The 21,173-nt window shown below is 54.7% G+C and overlaps 1 protein-coding gene across 1 annotated transcript; it reads right to left on the bottom strand.

The window, feature by feature from the left end:
- Positions 1-1,071: 1,071 nt before the first annotated feature.
- Positions 1,072-3,729, bottom strand: IUM83_14513 (putative endo-1,3(4)-beta-glucanase; the record flags this gene model as incomplete). The annotated part of the gene is made up of 1 exon (XM_067939266.1): positions 1,072-3,729. The coding sequence occupies one exon, from the start codon at positions 3,727-3,729 to the stop codon at positions 1,072-1,074; it is 2,658 nt and encodes an 885-aa protein (XP_067793548.1).
- Positions 3,730-21,173: the final 17,444 nt, after the last annotated feature.

Here is a 21,173-nt window from a genome sequence, read left to right as displayed (position 1 = left end):
ACGTTTTCGCGCTAACCCGGAGTTGTGGGGGGGGGTGCAAAGCTGCTAGTCATGGCAAGTGGACCCCTGACTTTATGAAAATAATTAACCGCAGGGTAGTGCCGAAACGAGGTGGAGAGGAAACTGTGCTTGGCATTGGTGAAGTTACTAACCATCAAACGGTGTTTGCAAGTCCCGAAAATACTACCCGACGAATGTCTAGACTAACCGAAAGTAATCGTTTGTTTGCTGTTCGTAGCCTCACAGAACGGATCCATTGCTCAGGCACTGCTTCGTCAGTCAAGCCACCGAGGGCTCATTGGCAAGGGGTGCGCCATCGATGAAGTGATGTCCACCCGTAATAGTGCATGCAACGATTGGTAGAGCGAGAAGGATGTGTCTGGATGCACTCTAGACTATGGCAACTGGCTGGTAAGGTATATGAACGTAAACTCGTGTTTCTTATATTACTATCGCTGGATTACGGTGGCGCTGCGTAGGCGTCCTCGAACAGGATGAATTCGGGTGAAAAAGTAGTGGTCTTGAGCAAAGACGTCGTAGCTAATTTCAAGGATCTACAAGCAGACAATACGTTGCACACAACTATTTGTAAGATTCAATAATGTTTGCGGAGTGCATGGTAATGGCAACCAGGAGTTAGACGTAGCGTAGGATAACTAACATGCATAAAGTATCCCACATTTACTAAACTAACACTTGCCTGTAAATACTTGTTCGTTTCTCAGCTAACATTTAGGCGAGTAATACTGTCGTACCGACGTCGGAAAAAGGGAACGCGGTAGGCAATTGTGTCAAGGTTTTATTGCCTGAGGATAGACATGGAAATACTTCCTCCACGTTCATGCACCATAAATTATGTCCATGAACTTAGACCATCAAAATAACATCGAGATCAATACTACTTCTGTGATCATAGTCAACAGGGTATTTGATAAGCCAATAATGGCACCGGAGTGGCATCCGCCTATGGACTCTGGACTCTGGATAAAATGGCGAAAAACAAAGATTTTCGATTTATTTTGTGAACATTTGGCTATGACAACCAACGGATAGACAGGTAACGAAAAACTCCTAAGCTCTACGCGGTTGTTGGCTTTTGGCGCTGTGGCTACGAGCAGCGGCATTGTACAGAGCCCATGAACGGGTGAGCCCGTCGTCCATGGTTGCCTTTTTTAATTTGGGTAGCGCGTCTGCCTGATCGACAGCAGCCTCATTCACCAGCAATAAAGAAAGCCACGCGTTGGTCGTGTTGGCCTCCGTGACGATGGGCTCCTTGGACAGGATGTCGTCCCATTCCTGCTGGATGAACTCGGTGGTGCGCACCATGGCATTGATGGGCGACACGGGGATCATCTGGATGCCGTGGATCGCGTACTTCTCGGCGCTGAACCAGGTCGCGTACGCCGCCTTGTTGTCGAAGAAGATGCCCGTAACGTGGTTGGGCACGAACTCCTTCGGGTGGATTGTGTTGTCCGACGTCATGAGGAAGTAGGTGCGGATGGCCCGGGCGTTCAGGCGCAGCATGAGGCTACCCAGGTCTTCCACGGCCTTGTTATTAGACACCTGACCCCAGAGCTTCATGCCGTAGTAGAAGTTGACGTCTTCCGACGTGCTCTCCTCGTCCTTGCCGTCCGCCATGGGGGTGACACCGTGTGAGTACGAGTGACCGAGATAGAATGAGAAGTGGCGGAATTTGGGGAAGAATGCGTCTTCACTGCTTGGGTTGGCGACGTCACGTAGCATTATCCAGATCATTGCATCCAGCTCCTTCATGCGCTTCCACTTGGGGTGAAGGCTCTTAAGCATGGCGGAGGCCGTAACCCAGTAGCCATAATGGTAGTGGTGGTCGTTGTACACGGAGTTTCCGAAGTCGGCGTCAACGTCGTTGGCCGTGAAGCCCTGGCTGCTGACGAGACCGCCGTAGGAAGTCTCATAGTTGAGCGGTGGGGCCAGCGTGTTGTCCAGGAACGGCTCAAGGAGAGTCTCGAGCTTCGACAGACAAGTATTGAGCAGTTTTTTGTTCTTCCCCACGATAGCGACGTCAGCGGCCATGAGGCACAACGACGCGTACTTCTGGTACTGCTTGCCGTTGAAGTACCAACTCGTCTTGTTTAAGCCCCAGTCATCGGCGATATCGGCCTGCAGAGTCTTCAAAAGGCCCAACTTCGACACCATCTTCGCAGACGGTTTGGTCGTCGGGTAAAAGTCCACCTCGAGGTCGTTTTCAGCCTCGGACAGCGTCCACGCCCCGGTGGTCGTCACCTGAGCAACCATTTTGCCTCGCGTAGCGGAATTGAGGACGATGGCTTTGGGATTCTTTGCAGTAATCGCGCCCTTCAGAACAGGCAAGTGGTGAGGCAGCGCGAAGTGCAGCAAGCCGTGGGTTTTACAGCTTTTGCCGACCGTTTCCCACTGCAGCAAGTACTCGGTCCTTGATGTCACCGAGACGTTGCCGCCGCGAACGTGGCATGTTCTGTACTTATCGTACACATCTGTGGCTTCGCTTGAGGGTAGAATAGCCACACGGACCGTTCCAGTGAAAGGTTTACTGGAGACCAACGCCTTACCCGATTCATCGATGGTGAAGCTGCCGTCGTTGCCAGTGTACACCACCCACGTCTGGTTACCGCCGAGATCGATGATGTACTTGCCCGGAACCGACTTGTCCACGATCTTCATCGTGTACTCCGATTCAATGCTAGCTGTCAGACGATCGTAGGTCGCGGTAATGAAGGCCATGCCGTGCACCAGAGCGGAGTCCATGCACTGCTGCTTGTTTTCGAGGCACGCGCGGACCTTGATGCCGAAGTCGCTGAACGAATACATCTCGTAGATAGGTTTAGCTTCCCCAGCAAACTCCGTGGCCGAGAGCGTGATGTCGTTAACGAAGTCGTGCAAGTAGAACTCAGCAACACCGTCGGTCAAAGCGGATAACTGGCGGTAGTTGTACGAGTAACACGCCTGGATGCCGTACGGCGCCTCTTTCGGCAGCTTGACCGCATACGGGTTGGACCAGCCGGGATTGGCCTTCGTGTTGAGCTCCTCGGCCGTGGTATGAATGAGGTTGCCCCACCACTTGTTCGTGGGGAGTGGTTTCCCCAGCAAACCTTTGGCGACGTTGATGATAGGCGCCATCTCTCCGAGAGCATTACGAGGAAATAGAGTCTCGGGTGGCTCCTCTGTCGCGAACGGAGCAAGCAAGCCGCCGCTTCCAGATGTGGTGGTTGTAGCATCGGAACCCGCCGAAGAAGTCGTGGAAGTCTCAGCCGAACCAGAGGCCGAGAAATCCAATTCAGACCCCGAAGCAGATGAACTAGCGTCGAAACTCGAAGCCGAAAAACTAGGAGTCGATCCGGACATCGAAAAACTAAAGTCGGAGCCGGAAGCCGACAAACTGCCATCGTTTCCGGAAGCGTCCGAGCCGGAGGTTGAAAAACTAGCCTCAGGATCCGAACCGGACAAGCTAACAGCAGAGCCTGATGTAGACAGGCTGATGCCTGATCCTGAAGCCGAGAAGCTGGGAGCGGACCCGGATGCCGAAAAACTATCAGAGCCCGACGAAGAGTGTGACAGGGAGGCTCCAAAGGCCCGTTCTTCCTCTTCTTGTGGAGCATGCACGGTGCCCCCACGGAGGATATCATCGTCGTTCAGCAGGGAGAGGTCGAACCCGGCTGCCGAGACAATCGCCATGGCGATCGCCGCGGCGACGCGCATCCGTCTCAACTTCATGTGTGGGTCTTGGAATTGGGTGGTGTTCGGATGGAACTTTTGTACTTTGAGTAGCGCTTGCCAGTCAGAGAGCAGGATTGAAAGTGATTTCGTCCAGGCGGATCAGCAAGATGCTTGCTGCTACCGAGGACGATTCACGCGGCGACCTAGGGGGGCAGATCCGAACACGAATCTTTGGTTCGAAAAATTGCTTGCAAATTGCCTTTGCTAGCTCTTTGTTGCTGAAGTGTTCGACGTGGCATTGGACTCACCTCAGCTCCTGTAACTCAACCCTCGATTTCGATGCTCACCAGCTGGATCCACGGACGGCGACTAAACAGCACACAACTCTTTGGGTCATGGCTTGGTAGTCACTGCAAGTCCTTGCAACGGGCAGTTAACGTAGCACACAGGCTCTTCCAGCGTCGAACTGGTGTACTTGTCGTGCAGAAAAAACTTGAACAAAGAACACGAATTGCTATAGAGTTGAAGGCCGATCTCAGCAACACTCGCAAATCCTTGCACGAAAGAGGCTTTGCGTGACGATTGTGCCGAGCGTCGAGATTGCATAGGTGCACATACAGTACAATGGGACTGCCCCGTATCAGCGCCTGTCTAATGTATGACGAAGAATTGCAGTTACCTCAGCCATGCTGGCTCCTTCGGAAGTTCCTATTAGGCCCATGGGCATCATACTTTTCAAACCACCATCCGCCCATATACTGCGTGTATCAAAAAAACGTCGTAGGGGAGATAATATGGCGAACTAAATATCCTTGCTCTCGATCAGCGCACTAATTTGAAATTGCTTTGCTATGCTAGGTGTTTGTAAACAGGTAAGCTGTACATTGCGTGTTTGTATGTACAGTGTATTCTGCATCCCCAAGCGAGATTTGAACGGTGGTGCAGATGGCAACCGACAATATTCTGCTGATGCATCTGGTCGTACCAATATTTGAAACGGGCAAACACCTCGAAAGCTCGCGGGTAGCATGCCCTGGAGCGCAGTGCCTATTCATGTACGATAACGACCTTTACGCTATTTGCTCAAAGTTCTTGTCAGCTGCAGTGTTCAGTCTGCACGTCCGCCCAGTACTCAGAGTCGTATATATATACATTATAATATATTATGAGACCACGGCAAACAAAATATTACTTACAAACCTAAGCACGAATCAGCTCTTTCGCACACTATAGAAAAGCGGGGTATCTCCGCTTTCCAATGAGCCATACTACGTTTAATTTGGGCATGTTCGAGAGGAGAACCACCCCGATGAAAAACGTATCTCCTGTGTGGTCGCCAAAATCGATTTTTTTCTTTGCATATCCCACTCTGAAACTATCTGTACATTCCGCTGGTGCAATCCGTTTTAACTCAGGCTGTAAGTGCTCCAAAAAGTTGGTTTTGCTGAACTTGTTAGACGATTTCCCATCAAGCTCAGCCGACTTCCGCATGAGCCTCCAACGGCGATTGCTACTACCGCGAGTCGGGTTTCCGGTGATAGAATTTGTTGCTACTGGATTCACTGCTTCGGCTACTTGCTCCACTGTCCAACAGTTCACATTGCTAACGTGCTTCCGTATGTGGCCAAACCCACGGTCACACGAAAAACTCGTGTGACCTTTCACGAAAACCTTGTACTCGACTCGCTCTAGCACTCCCACCCGGACCTGAGCGAGCAGGGACTTTTGTCAAAGTTGTTTTTGTTTTGTCCTGAGCAGCTGTCTGCACAGTGTCAGCTTCTTCTTTCCGGGTGGTAGCAACTTCGTGCGGATGATGTGAGCAAGCATAGAATTAATCTGGTCACTCCCTTTGCCACGCACAGTCTTGTCATACACGTAATTGGTCTACACGCCGTCGTTTTCGCAGAATACACCAAAGCAGTACACAGCTACCAGAGGGTAAAAATACCATAATGAAGGCGTGTTCGTCACTCTCGGCACAGTGAGATTTTGCGAGTAGCCCATGACAATAACAGCGTGGTCATCACCTGCAGCCTGTTTGTCTTTCTTGTACTCACGCTGACAAGAGCAAACAAAATGTTACCAATATCCCCATACAGAAGTTTAGCGCTCATTAAAATGTTACTTGTGTCCCCAACCCAGTAACGTACCGCATTGCACGAGGCACCACTACCCCGGCGCAGTGGTCCATAATCCAGACCTCGAAAATATAAACGCGCTCCCATCCAAGGGTGGCTTTCACCTTCGCCCGGCGAGTCGTCATCTTCCCCTTGGTGATTCCTTGTACATCCTTGCAACGCCCATGCTCCACTACTTCGCGGAGTCTCAGTCGCTTGGCGAGTTTCTCAGAAATGACACTGACGTTTGCTCCAGTGTCCAGCAATATCCTTGTGCGCGAGTCGTCCACGGCTCCATTCACTAGTGTCCGCATCCTTACGCGCTTGTCAAATTTCTGCGCCGACCACAATCCCATCCATTCTCCGGCTAAGAGTCGTACCTCCGGAGCGAGTCGTCGGCCAGAGTCTTCTTGCACTGCACTTGTCAGACAGTCTTCGGCAGTGTCTCCAATCATTTCCTTGTCGTCTTCTTTACACAATACACCTCCATTGAGGCAGTCGCCTCTTTCTTTTTCCAGTTCCGTCGCTTTCATGTCGTTATCTTGTTCAGTCTTCGTCCATTCGCACTCGCCCACAAATGCAAAGATGCACTCAGCTTCAATTGCGGGCTTGGCTAACTGTGGCAGCCCGATTGGGACCAACCCAGTCGTAGTTGGTGGGCTGCTTAGTTTAAATGGTCCGAAAACAGTAGTTCATGGAGCTCGGGAGTGAGGTCTTTCTTCTCCACCTTGGACTTGACGATCATGGTGATCTCTTGGAACACGTCACACTTTCCGGCGTCGTGCACTTGCTTGCACATCTGGCACTGGTACCGGCAATAGTACCCGAGTGATAGAGGCCTCCGCTGGCTGCACACGGCCCGTACTCGCGAGGTTTCTCGTCGCAGTAGCCGCGGCTCTGGAACTGATTGTCCCGGCCTTGGCTGCGGCCCGCTGAGTCACCCCTGGGTTGTCGGTTGTCTGACCGGGCGTACGTGCCTTCAGCGGCGACTCGGCATTCATTGTCGTTGGCTGCTGCAAGGTAGTGGTCGCCTCCATCTGACGAGTAGCTGTCACCGCAGTCCTCGCCGTAACACTGCGAGTCGTCGCGGCCATGATCACTTCCATCTTCGCCGTTGCTGTCGCCATTATATCTGTAGCGCTGGTGCTGCGGCTCGCTCCGAGCGTCCCGCGTGGCCCGTCCATGAAGTTCGGCGATTATGTCGGCGACAGGTGCTTCAGCTAGGCTCACGCGAGGCATGTTGCGTGAGTCATCGCGACGGCGCTCATAACCTCGTTCGCGTCGGTCGCGACGGCTGTAAGCATCTCGCGAGTCGTCGCGGCGGCGGTCATCACGTCGGCGAGTGTCTTCCGAGCGCTCGTGACGGCGCGAGTCATCGCGGTGCCTGTCATCACGTCGTCGGGAGGCATCCCGAGTTCGAGAGTGAGGCAGCGACGACTGGCGGGACGAAACGCGCTCGTCAATCTTCAATATCGCTTGGGTCATTTCCTCAAACTCATGGATATCCGCGATACGCAGATGGCACAAACGCCGTTCGAGTTCCCGGTCGCCACAGGTCTCGAGGAACTGCTTGACGTGGTCGCGTGCTTTGCGGCCGTTGCTTTCGAACCGGATTCCGGCGTTCCTGGCATAGCCATTGAGCCGGTTTAGGTAGTCGCAAACATGTTCCTTGTCTTCGCGCTTGGCTGAGTAGTAGCGAGTCTCCGCTGACTGGCTGAACTGGGAGCAATAGTATTTGATGAAGGCTTCGCTTAGAAGGCTCCATGTTCGCTTGGTCCTCTTGGGCAGTTGTCGGTACCAATGTAGAGCGCCGTCCCGAAGACTCAGCACGAAAGTCATGCACCATTCATTGGGTGATGCTTGCGTCCCTTTCATCTCGTAGACAAAGGCGCGAAGCCATTGCATCGACTTGTCGCTCTCGTTCCTGGTGCCCGAGAATGCTTTGATCTGTCCCAGTGATCGATGTGTTGCCCCTTCGATCCTTGGGGTTGCATTCAGCAACTCAGATTCGGTCACTTCATAGATTTGACGCAGGTATTCGTTCGTCTGCGCCCTTCCATCACCGGTGAAGACTGCTTCTTCGTCTGACGAGTCGTCGGTGGACTGATAGCGACGACTCTTTCTCCGTCCGGAACTGCTTCGCGTGCTTCTGTACGGTTTTGAGTCATCGGTGGTGCGTCTAGCGCGGTCCGAGTTGCCCGTAGGTGATGGAGTCACCATGTGGGGGTCTTGAAAGTACGGGGATCGCTCCCCAGACGCGCTAAACACCCTCCCAGTGGGGGTTTGGCTTGGGTTTTCGTGCTTTGTCCTTTTTTGAGCCGTCGGCAGCGGTACGCTAGCCAGGTTGACCACTTCGCGGGTCGCACAAGTGTTCCGCGAGTCGTCCAGAGTGAACGAGTTCACGCCAAAGGCTGTGCGGAGTCGCTTTTTCCATTTCCAGAGCTCCGCGCCCGCTTCGGCCGCCACCCAGCACTCCAGAGTCGACGGCGAAGGGTGCTCCAGAGACCGAAGCCCCAATGCTTTCAGAAATCGCACGGTTTCATTCACCACTTGTTCGATTGTCACGGAACTCACTGGGCGAGCGAACTCGTGACACAAATCGGCCCAGACCGCTCGGCGAGTCATCGTTGGCTCGAATAGCTCACCCCAGTCGCTCTTCTTCATCTCTTCATAAAGTCGACCGAGAACCTTGTTGGCCGCCGGCGTGTCACCGTTGAGTGGCGGCCGGTTACCGGAGGTTTGATCAGTCACTTGAGTCGTCAGGACCGGTGACCTCGAGTCGTCGACGGCGTCTTCAAAGTCTTCCAAGTCGTCATACGCTGGCCCTGGGCCATCCACATCATCCAGTTCATCCGCGAGATTGCGCGTCACGGAGCGCGAGTCATCGTCAAGCTCAACTGCGAGGTTTCGCGACAACGAACGCGTGCCAGCACTGCGTCCCGCCGACAGCACTGCATCTTCCGGAGTCTCGGGCGTCACCACCGCTGGCACAGGCGCCTCCTCCTCCAGGTAATTTGCGTAGTCTTCATCCATTTCTTCATCCTTGGCGTCGGATCCAATCATCGAGTCGTCGAAGCTGACGGTCCGCTCAGCAATCGAGTCGAGGTGCGGCGTAATCAGGGCCACAGTCGAGTCGTCGCCACGCGTTCCGCCAGTCTTCATTGGGGTTGCTGGTACCGTTGAACGTGATCCTTTCGCCATTCTTCTTCTCGTCTTCTTTTTCTTCTTCTTCTTCGCTTCTTCTCTTGGTTACTGCTCGTAAAGTCGATCGACCTGCAGTAGCACGAAACACAGAAGGTCACACCAATCCCGGGTCGCGGCACCAGTTGTCGTGTAGGAACACGCGCTAAATTATATATGGCACACTTTCCCCACCGACAACACCCACCAAGTCACCGAAGACTCAATGGGCTTGTTAGGGTTAGAACTTGAAGGCCCAGGAACTTTCCCTTGCACCGGGTTGATGTTTCCCCTGGGTACCGAGATTCCGCTAGTCGACCGACGGAAGACTCAGCGTCACTAGCCACGAGCAAAGGCTAGCACGCTCTCACACACAAAATATACCTCGCAGGACCTCAGAGGGAAGGGTCCCGGCCTTTTACGGCGTGATACGAGGGTGCCGGAGCTATACTCCGGCGGGAAGAAATAAATGGAGTGCGCTCTCGCTCCTCCAGTTCCTGGCGACGACTCGTCGCTACCAATATACCGGCCACTAACTCTTGGCCCTGCCAGGGATGAACACACGCTACACTAGTAGATGTGCCCACCGACAGTCATAATCCTACCTACCAGGTTTACCTTGAGCTGCAGGTCGTTCACTGCAGGCACCGGTGTCGCCCTTGCGTGGTTGGGAGGAAAAGCTGATCTGTTATTGTTGCCCGAAGGCTTATCTTGTCTTCTCTTAAGTTTCCTATCGATCAATACAAATATCAAGTATAAACGCGTCCGTTATGAACCGCCAGTTGTAACTCACGACTCTTCGGCGCTTTCTCTGCGACGTGGCGGCGTTACCGACGACTCAAACGGCCGCTGAAACGCCACCGACGACTGGGAACAGGAGCCGACGACTCATAAGTTCGGATCTTGCCAGTAGGTTCGCACCGTACTTAGCGAGCTGCAACCGCCCCCTCTTGACTTGGGACCGTCGACGAGTCATCGTCACCGGCCTATTTAGGCCAATCAGCGATCGGGGAGTTTGGTCCAATGACTGGCGGTGGGTTGTGACTTGCCAGTTGGCGCCGGCGCCTCGAGTCTTCTACGCACCCTGTCTCGGCTGCATTTCTCGACACCACGCCCGCGTAATCCTCCAGTACTTGGACAAGTACGTGGCCAAGCCAAGGAACTGCCTCAGTTCCTTGACACTTGAAGGCGTTGGCCTTCATTTATCACTCTGACCTTTTCCGGGTCAGGGAGAACACCCTTCTTTCCTACGAGACACCCGAGGACGGGTATCTCGCTCGCCCCGAAGATACACTTCTTCAGGTTCGCGTAGAGCTTATGCTTTCGCATAAGCTCAAGTAGCTTCCGGAGATGTACCCTGTGCATCTCTACGTCGGTCTTTCCGTCCACAGCCCGGCTGTGGATGAATACATCATCGAAGTAGCTCGGTGCGAAGTCGCGCACCGAGCGCAACAAGTGCGTCACGCACCTGTTGCAAGTCGCAGGGGCATTCTTAAGCCCCTGTGGCATTACTAGCCATTCCCAGAGCATGCCGCTTGGCGTGCTCACTGCCGTGAGAGGGATATCGCTCTCACGCATTAGGATCTGATAGAATCCATCTCGTAAGTCGAGAGTACTGTAAACGGTGCTCCCGGCCATCGAATCGATGATAACATCTTTTCGCAGTATCGGCGTCTGCGCCGGTACCGTCGCATTGTTCAGCTTGTTATACGCATGAACGATGCGTATCCGCCCTGTGGCTTCTTGACACAGAACGTCGGAGCACTGTGCGGGGACTTCGATTCCACTTGTCCTGCTTTACGACGACTTTCAAAGAAGTCGTCGATTGCTTTTACTTGCTCTCGCGGCAGTGGCCACTGCCGCGTGACACAGTACTTCGTGCCCGGCACGAGATCAATCTCGTGCTGAATGCCTTTATCCTGCGGAAGCTCCGCAGGAATCTCTTCCAGGAGTACGTCTTTGTACTCCCTCAACAGTTCGTAATAGGGACTCGACTTCAGCGAGTCGCAGCCTTGTTCCTCGAAGCGCTCTCGCTTCGTCTTCGCACTGAGAGTGTCTTCACTCTCAGTGGTACTTCCCATGAAGAGCTGCCTCAGCTCTTCGCTCTCGCTCTTCGTTCTTTCGCTGTCCGAAAGAACGCAGACTTGCTCGATGCGTCCATCGCGCAAGTCGCGCGTGAAGCGCTTCCAGCTCATGGCTGGAAGCGAAGTCAACTCCGACGCCGTCGTCGGAGGACTAGCGAGTTCCATGTCACGATACTGGAATCCAGTATCGGTGCGCGTCAAGACGCTTAGCGTCTTGACATTCGGTGTCACCGCCGCAGTCTGCCCAGCAGACTGCTCTTGTTGCGTCTCGGTCCCGGACCGAGACTTGCGCAGCGTTTTTCGCTTGCGCCGTCTTCTTGTTGTGCGGAGCCCGGCTCCGCACAGTCGTTCTCCTTGTCCAGGCCCGGCCGTGGACAGTCGTTCGCCGGCGGACCCTGTCCGCGGGCGCGCGGTATCAAGCCCGGTTTGACCGCATGCAAATGGCGTCAGTGTAGTACGTTTGCAACCGTCCGCACTGTTTGCAGCGTCAGCTCCCGGAGTTGACACGCCGTCGTCACCTCGACGCCACTTATTGGCGGAGCCCCTCACGACCGAGGGTACGTCGGCCCCCGCAGCCGACGCGTCGTCGCCGACCTGACTTCTTCGGGTCAGGGACTGTGTAACGGGGTTACACGTACAAGTGGCTGCAAGCCACTTGTGAATTTAACAGATAGGTTATCTGTTAAACGTTTTGGATACTTCCTCACATTGGTGTAAGACACACCGATGGGTACATTGAAGTGGACCACCACAGTGAGTGGTCCACACATACCCAAAGATCCTATTGGTAGAAAGCAGCATCTTTCTACCAATCAGAGTCATGCATATTAGCGGGGCTCTGACAGCCAGCCGCTGTCAACCCTTTCATAGATGATAAACAGTTTTTAGCAGATTTTAGAGGAAGATCAATTTACAAACAATACAGTTCTCATTTTACCTTAAACTAGCTACTTGGTGTTTTATTTGACTTACATTATACTTGTGGACTCAAGTATAATTAATTCAAATTATTAATAAACTCCTACGCTTCCTCATACACGTGGCGCGACGTGTAAGCTAAAGTAGTGAGCCAAAGTAGGCCCACTACACATGATAGCACTTTGTAGTCCGTCCAACGACCGACTGCTTGACGTTCGTACGAGGAGTACGAACGCGGAGCCGAGAACCACATGAGCACGGAGGTGCCCATGGAGAGATCCAACACGCCTGCAACGCATGTTGCACGCGCTGACTGCCCCCACCTGTCTGACCCAGAGTGGGAGGCCCTCCAACGACTGTCAACAGTCATTGGAGAAGCGGCGATAGCTACAATGCTGCGTACGCTATCGCCGACGGAGCAACATGGTGTTGCTCTGGGGTTCATCATGAAGGAGCAGCGTGACGCTGCTTCCTCAGTGACGGCGTCGTCAGGGACGACACCGCGTGCTCAACCATTAAAGTTGAGCGTAAGCAACTACGTGGGAAGAGAGGGCGAGCCTCTCCTCCGATGGCTTGTCGAACTCGACACAGCCATAGCGGCTCGACGCATCGTCGACCCGCTGTCGAAGGTCGCGTTCGCCATGTCCTGCCTTGGCGGACGCGCAAGGAGTTGGGCGTATGGACGCCGACTCTCCGATCCTACGTGCTTCAGCACGTACGAAGTGTTCAAAGAGGAGCTCAAACAAGCGTTTGAGCCCCCGCAAAACGAGTTCCGGTCGAGGGCGGAGTTCCTCGACCTTCAGCAGGGTAAGCATGACGTCCATGCTTACGCGCAGCGCGCACGATATTTGGTATCAAATATCGTGACTAACCCGATTGACGAGGCGACCAAGGTCGTCACGTTCATGAAAGGGCTTAGAGATGGGCCTGTGAAGACCTATCTCTTCCGAGAGTACCCGAGTACTCTCGAAGCTGCGATTACTCTTGCCATGCTAGAAGAGTTTAGCCTGCGGCAGGCTAAACTGCATGTGAACGTGCCGAGGCCGCAACCACGCCCGGTAGCGAGGACAGGAGGTCCGGAACCAATGGACCTCTCGAACGCAACAACTACTGGTTACCAGCAGCAGGGAGGTAACGTGCGATGCTTCCGTTGCGGAAGGATCGGTCACTTTGCACGGGAATGCACAGCTCCCATGCCCCCTGGAGATGGCCGTCGTGGCGATGCTAGGCATCGCCGCGGACCAACAAAAAACGCGAACATCCAGTAGGCGCGGGGAGCCCTACTGGTAATGCAGTCACGCGTGCCGACATCGGGCACGCGACACTGAGGACTGCAGCACCCAGTGAGACCAGCTCTCACTGCAAGAAACAAGATGACAGGCCGAACCTAGTCATCTTGAAGGTTTACTCGAAGAGAGCGAGTGACTCTCTTCGAGCTTTGGTAGACTCAGGCGCATCGAACAACTTTGTTCGACTACGAAGCCTGTCGAGACTTAACTTCGAAGAGGTAGATACACCTCGAAGTCCTCTGGAGGTACGATTGGCCACAGGTGCCATCGTAAAAACCGAGAAGCGCGTCGTGAACGTGCGCTTCTCGTACAAACAACAAGTGTTTGTCGAACACTTTATCGTCCTGGACCTGGACGATAAGTTCGACGTAGTAATGGGCATGCCGTGGCTTGCACGGCATGATCCGGTGATAGACTGGAAGAAGCGCGCGCTCGTGCGCTTCGGACGCGACAGCGGAACAGAGAGCGATGGCCCTGTTACCGCAGCGCACGCACCAGCAGGTGCGCGCGGCTCACCAGTCGAGACAGCGCTTAACGCTGCTGTCCCGGAGTGCCCAAGAAGTGCGCGAGGGCGCGCACAAGTGAGACCCACGTCGGCAATGCTGCCGACGTCGGAAGAAAAAGATGTGTTGGTTTCGGGAACCAACACCCACGTTCAAGCGTGCAAGGAACAGTCCCTGACCCGAAGCGGTCAGGTCGACAACGACGCGTCGGCTCCGGGAGCCGACGCACCCTCGGTCATGAGGGGCTCCGCCAATGAATGGCGTCGAGGTGACGAAGGCGTGTCAACTCCGGGAGTTGACGCTGCAAACAGTGCGGACGGTTGCAGACGTACCACACTGACGCAATTTGCATGCTGTCGTGCAGCCGGGCTGCACGACGAAGCGCCATGCGATCAAGCCGGGCTTGATATCGCGCGCCCGCAGACAGGGTCTGCCGGCGAAGGGACACATTACCGTGCAGCCGGGCTGCACGAAGGAAAATGCGGTCAAGCCGGGCTTGATACCGCGCGCCCGCGGACAGGGTCCGCCGGCGAACGACTGTCCACGGCCGGGCCTGGACCAGACGAACAACTGTGCGGAGCCGGGCTCCGCACAACAAAAAGACGGCGCAAGCGGAAAACGCTGCGCAAGTCTCGGTCCGGGACCGACACGCAACAAGAGCAGTCTGCTGGGCAGACTGCGGCGGTGACGCCGAATGTCAAGACGCTAAGCGTCTTGACGCGCACCGATACTGGATTCCAGTATCGTGACATGGAACTCGCTAGTCCTCCGACGACGGCGTCGGAGTTGACTTCGCTTCCAGTCATGAGTTAGAAGCGCTTCACGCGCGACTTGCACGACGGACGCATCGAGCAGGTCTGCGTTCTTTCGGACAGCGAAAGAACGAAGAGCGAGAGCGAAGAGCTGAGGCAGCTCTTCATGGGAAGTACCACTGAGAGTGAAGACACTCTCAGTGCGAAGACGAAGCGAGAGCGCTTCGAGGAACAAGGCTGCGACTCGCTGAAGTCGAGTCCCTATTACGAACTGTTGAGGGAGTACAAAGACGTACTCCTGGAAGAGATTCCTGCGGAGCTTCCGCAGGATAAAGGCATTCAGCACGAGATTGATCTCGTGCCGGGCACGAAGTACTGTGTCACGCGGCAGTGGCCACTGCCGCGAGAGCAAGTAAAAGCAATCGACGACTTCTTTGAAAGTCGTCGCAAAGCAGGCCAAGTGCGGGAATCAAAGTCCCCGCACAGTGCTCCGACGTTCTGTGTCAAGAAGCCACCGGGCGGATACGCATCGTTCATGCATACAATAAGCTGAACGATGCGACGGTACCGGCGCAGACGCCAATACTGCGAAAAGATGTTATCATCGATTCGATGGCCGGGAGCACCGTTTACAGTACTCTCGACTTACGAGATGGATTCTATCAGATCCTAATGCGTGAGAGCGATATCCCTCTCACGGCAGTGAGCACGCCAAGCGGCATGCTCTGGGAATGGCTAGTAATGCCACAAGGGCTTAAGAATGCCCCTGCGACTTGCAACAGGTGCGTGACGCACTTGTTGCGCTCGGTGCGCGACTTCGCACCGAGCTACTTCGATGATGTATTCATCCACAGCCGGGCTGTGGACGGAAAGACCGACGTAGAGATGCACAGGGTGCATCTCCGGAAGCTACTTGAGCTTATGCGAAAGCATAAGCTCTACGCGAACCTGAAGAAGTGTATCTTCGGGGCGAGCGAGATACCCGTCCTCGGGTGTCTCGTAGGGAAGAATGGTGTTCTCCCTGACCCGGAAAAGGTCAGAGTGATAAATGAAGGCCAACGCCTTCAAGTGTCAAGGAACTGAGGCAGTTCCTTGGCTCGGCCACGTACTTGTGCAAGTACGTGGAGGACTATGCGGGCAAGATCCGCCCGCTGTCACAGCTTCTTAAGAAAGAAGCTGTGTGGAATTGGACACCCGATTGCCAAAAGGCATTCGATGCAGTCAAGCGGGGCTTGACTGAGGCGCCGATCTTGGCAGTGGCTGACCAAGATCGCCCATTTCACGTAGTGTGTGACGCATCCGATTTCGCGATCGGATGCGCGTTGATGCAGCACGATCACGAGGGCCGTGATCGTGTCGTCTACTACCAATCGCGTCAGCTAAAGCCAGCTGAGCGCAACTATCCAGTGCATGACAAGGAACTCCTTGCCATGAAGTATGCACTCGCAAAGTTCCGAGTGTACTTGCTTGGGAGTAGACCATTTGTGGTCTACACCGACCATGCTTCACTGCGTACCGCAGTGAAGTCGCCACACATATCACAAAGAATGGCGAGATGGCTCTCATTCTTTGCGGAGTATAACTTCCGGGTCGAATACAAACCCGGAAGATTGAATGTGGTGGCCGACGCGTTATCACGTCGGCCGGACTATGCAGAAGCTGTTGACGTCAATGCCATTGACGCCATGCGATCGAGCAAACCCACATCATCTCTGTTGGATGATGTGAAGGCCGCGTACGCGCACGACGCGGACGCGAAGCTCTTGCTGGCCTATGGCACGGCGCCTTCTGACAAGTCCCGCCAGAAGCTGCCCAAGCACCTTCGAGCGCGTGCACACCGCTTTCGTGTGCACGACGGACTGCTACTTTACAACGCAGTCGACGACAACGCGGATCGCGTTGTCGTGCCAAATGACCATGACCTGCGACTCAGGATCATGTACGAGTATCATGATGCCCCGACTGCGGGACATCTCGGACGTGAGAAGACTTACGTCCTCCTCACGCGCAACTTCTACTGGCACCACCAGTATAAGTGGGTGCGCAAGTACATCCGTGCTTGCGAGGTATGCCAACGCGTGAAGCCTGCGCCATTCGCGCAGGCTCCACTGCAATCACTACCGACTCCGTCGGAGTGTTGGAAGTCCATGTCTTTGGACTTCATCTTTGGTCTTCCCCCGGATAGCGGAGGGGACACCGGTGTTGTGGTCTTTGTAGACCGTTTCAGCAAGATGGTACATCTTGCTGCGGTGCCGGCAGAAGTGATCGCGAAACAGACGGCCCGTCTGCTCGTCGACATGGTGTTCAAACACCATGGCATGCCGTCCGACATCGTGTCGGACAGAGACCCGCGCTTCACAGCGCACCTATGGCAAGAAGTGTTTACACTTCTTGGGAGCCAGCTTTCCATGTCGACTGCGGATCATCCGCAGACGGACGGTCAAACCGAGCGCGTGAATCGCGTGCTCGTCGATATGTTGAAGAGCTACGCTCACTCGTTCCAATACTGGAGCGAGTGCTTATCAATGGCAGAGTTTGCCATCAATAACTCAGTGCATGCCTCGACCGGGCATACACCGTTCTACGTGAATGCCATGCGGCATCCACGTCTACCGAGTTTACTCGGAGTGATGGCTCCCACTTTAAGTGGGGGAGGATCTACGACTGCAATACAGCAGCCGCAGAAACCCCCTGACACTTGCACAGTGTCAGCTGCAACAATGGAGAAACCACATGAATCTGCGCAGCGCGCAGACTCCCCCAACAACATGGCCAACGACCACGGGTCTGCGCAGGGCGCAGACACCGCAAAGAACCACGCAGAGGTCGGGCCTCCAGCGGAGAGCGAGCTGAATGACTTCAGCTCGGATGCAACCAGTTTCATCACCAAAAGACAAGCCGTGATTCGGTTTGTCCAAGACACAATAGCAGCTTCTGTTGATCAACAGAAGCTGAACGCAGACAATGCGGGCAGAGGCAACACAAATGAATTTAAAGTTGGTTCATTAGTTTTGTTAGCTACACAAAACCTGCCTAGACATGCCGTTTCGGATTTCGGAGCAAGCAAGCTTGCTCCGCGCTTCATCGGGCCGTTCACTGTGTTGGCACGGCACGGCAACGCATACACGCTAGACATACCGTCTAGCATGCGCCTCCATCCGACCTTTTACGTCGGACGGCTGAAGCCATACCTGCAGCACGAGCCATCTAGCTCGGCTGACCCGAAGCCTCGGCAGGAGCCGAGGCACAAGCGGAGGACTTGGCCTCGGCGACGAGCAACCTCTCCTCCAGCAACCCCTTCATCTGGGTCCCCAGCTCGACCTGGATATTCGAGGCGGTCTGCGAGACCGCCGCGACTTGGGCCTTCTGGTTCGCCAGCTCCTGTTTCAGGGCGGCGAACTCAGCGCCCTGCAGGCGCTCCACGACGGTCACCCGGTCGTGGAGAGGCGCATACTGATCAGCCCGTGGCTGATCATACCCGGGGCGTGTTCCCACCCCCGCCACCGCCGATCCGTGACGCCCGCGGCTCAACCCGCTGGATTGTTGAGCGGATTGTTGACCATAGTATCCCGAAAACGAACCCTCAAGGGGCTCGTTTTCGTATTCGTTGGAGAGGATTTCCTCCCCATCGAGATACATGGGAGCCGCGGAACGTCTTGCTGGAGGACGTTCCGTAAATGGTGAGGGCGTACGAGGAGCAGTACGCGCTGGCGCAGCGGAAGTAGTACGAGCGCTGCGATCATCGCTAGCGCCCGAACCCTCACGTGCTAAGAACTTAGCACGGAGCTCTTTGAGACTCTCGGGCACACGGAACGACGTGTACCCGTTCAGGTCGCGGTCGCTCAAGCGGACCGCGCCTGGAAAGCACTTCGTGCACTGAAAGCCCTCGGGCACAGCGCACGGCACATTTGCCTCCTCAGCAGCAACATGAAGTTGCTCCAGCTTTCCACGCTTCGAGTACGTCTCGAAGCGATCACGCGCCTGCTTAATCCGATCACGGTAAGCACTCGGCCTCTTGTTGAAGTTCTCAACAAAGGCATTCCAGCTTTGACAAAGTGCCTGCCATTCGGGCACTTTGCTGCGAGAAGAGGTCTTCTTGCTTTGAAACCATCGGAGCTCATGAAAGAGTCCGATGTAGTAATCGCGCCTTTGATGCGTTTCCGCATCAAAGTGCAGCTCGGCAGCCACAGCGTCATCTTTGATGGCGCTGCATACGTACAGCGGCACCTCATTCGGAGGTACCGAGTTCCCAAACCGGTCCGCGATCTCGGACGCGGACGGTATCCATGGATCGCGCGCTGCAGGCGCAGCGCGCGGAGAACCTTGAGCTTTAACATCACGCGCTGCAGCAGCAGCGCGCGGAGTACTGAGAGCCCCAGCGGAAGCTAGTGGGGTATCGCTCTCAGTACGCGAACGCTTCGAACTCGAAGCGCCCGATTCGTTCCCTTCACGCGGGCGAACGTTCTTGGCGTGAGGGTCGAGCGATTCGCTCGACACTGAGTCTTTACGCTTTGAGGGCGAGTCCTCCTCGCCCTCCATGTCTTCATCGTCGTCGTCGAAGTCGACGACGTCGCCGTACTTCGCCTTCTGGCGTTCGAAGTAGTCGTCGATGGAGAGATGACTCCCCATCGTCTTTGCGGACTTCTTCTGAGGCGCGCTCATCGTTGAATGAGCGCGGATTTCTTCTCCAAACGCGGAGAATTGACGAATGGTCAATTCCAAAAGATTGACGTGCGGGGACCCCGCGCGTCTAACCTTATAGGGGGATGGTGTAACGGGGTTACACGTACAAGTGGCTGCAAGCCACTTGTGAATTTAACAGATAGGTTATCTGTTAAACGTTTTGGATACTTCCTCACATTGGTGTAAGACACACCGATGGGTACATTGAAGTGGACCACCACAGTGAGTGGTCCACACATACCCAAAGATCCTATTGGTAGAAAGCAGCATCGCTCTACCAATCAGAGTCATGCATATTAGCGGGGCTCTGACAGCCAGCCGCTGTCAACCCTTTCATAGATGATAAACAGTTTTTAGCAGATTTTAGAGGAAGATCAATTTACAAGCAATACAGTTCTCATTTTACCTTAAACTAGCTACTTGGAATCTTGTCTAAGTTAACTTATATTTGTGTACTCAAATATAATTAACCTAAGTAATTACTAAGTACTTACGCTTCCTCATACACGTTGCGCAACGTGTAAGCTAAAGTAGTGAGTCAAGTTAGACCCACTACAGACTGTCCCATGTGTACTTGAACGCGAGTGTTGGTTCCCGGAACCGACACATCCTCATATTCCGACGTCGGCAGCACCGCTGACGTGAATCCCACTTGTGCGCATCCTCGCGCACTTCCTGGGTACTCCGGGACAGCAGCATTTAGCGCTGTCTCGACTGGCGAGCCGCGCGCACTTGTTGGTGCGTGCGCTGCGGTAACAGGTCCATCGCTCTCTGTTCCGCTGTCGCAGCCGAAGCGCACGAGCGTGCGCTTCTTCCAGTCTATTACCGGATCATGCAGTGCAAGCCACTGCATGCCCATTACCACGTCGAACTTATCGTCCATGTCCAGGACGATAAAGTGTTCGACAAACACTCGGTGTTTGTACGAGAAGCGCACGTTCACGACGCGCTTCTCGGTCTTTACGATGGAACCTGTTGCCAGTCGTACTTCCAGAAGACTTCGAGGTGCATTTACCTCCTCGAAGTCAAGTCTCGGCAGGCTTCGTAGTCGAACAAAGTCGTTCGACGCGCCTGAGTCTACCAAAGCTCGAAGAGAGTCACTCGCTCTCTTCGAGTAAACCTTCAAGATGACTAGGTTCGGCCTGTCGTCTTGTTTCTTGCAGCGTGAGCTAGTCTCACTGGGGGCTGCAGTCCTCAGTGTCGTGTGCCCGATGTCGGCGCGCGTGACTGCATTACCAGTAGGGCTCCCCGCGCCTACTGGATGTTCGCGTTTTTTGTTGGTTCGCGGCGATGCCTAGCATCGCCACGACGACCACCTCCAGGGGGCATGGGAGCTGTGCACTCCCGTGCAAAGTGACCGATGCTTCCGTTGCGGAAGCATCGTACATTGCATCCTTGCTGCTGGTAGCCAGCAGCCGTTGCGTTCGAGAGGTCCATTTCTGGACCTCCCGTCCTCGCTACCGGGTGCGGTTGCTGCCTCGGTACGTTTGCATGGAGTTTAGCCTGCCGCAGGCTAAACTCTTCTAGCATGGCAAGGGTAATCGCAGCTTCGAGAGTACCCGGGTACTCTCGGAAGAGATAGGTCGGTCTTCACGGGCTCATCTCTAAGTCCCTTCATGAACGTGACGACCTTGGTCGCCTCGTCAATTGGATTTGTCACGATATTTGAGACCAAGTATCCTGCACGCTGTGTGTAAGCATGGACGTCATGCTTACCCTGCTGTAGGTCGAGGAACTCCGCCCTCGACCGGAATTCGTTTTGCGGGGGCTCAATCGCTTGTCAGAGCTCCTCATGAACACTTCGTACGTACTGAAGCACGTCGGATCAGAGAGTCGGCGCCCATATGCCCAACTCCTTGCGCGTCCGCCAAGGCAGGACATGGCGAACGCGACCTTCGACAGCGGGTCGACGATGCGTCGAGCCGCTATGGCTGTGTCGAGTTCGACAAGCCACCGGAGGAGAGGCTCGCCCTCT

This window comes from Phytophthora cinnamomi (assembly GCF_018691715.1).
Source record: "Phytophthora cinnamomi strain GKB4 chromosome Unknown Contig28, whole genome shotgun sequence".
Taxonomy (NCBI): domain Eukaryota; phylum Oomycota; class Peronosporomycetes; order Peronosporales; family Peronosporaceae; genus Phytophthora; species Phytophthora cinnamomi.
This window is presented reverse-complemented; position numbering and strand designations above follow the sequence as displayed.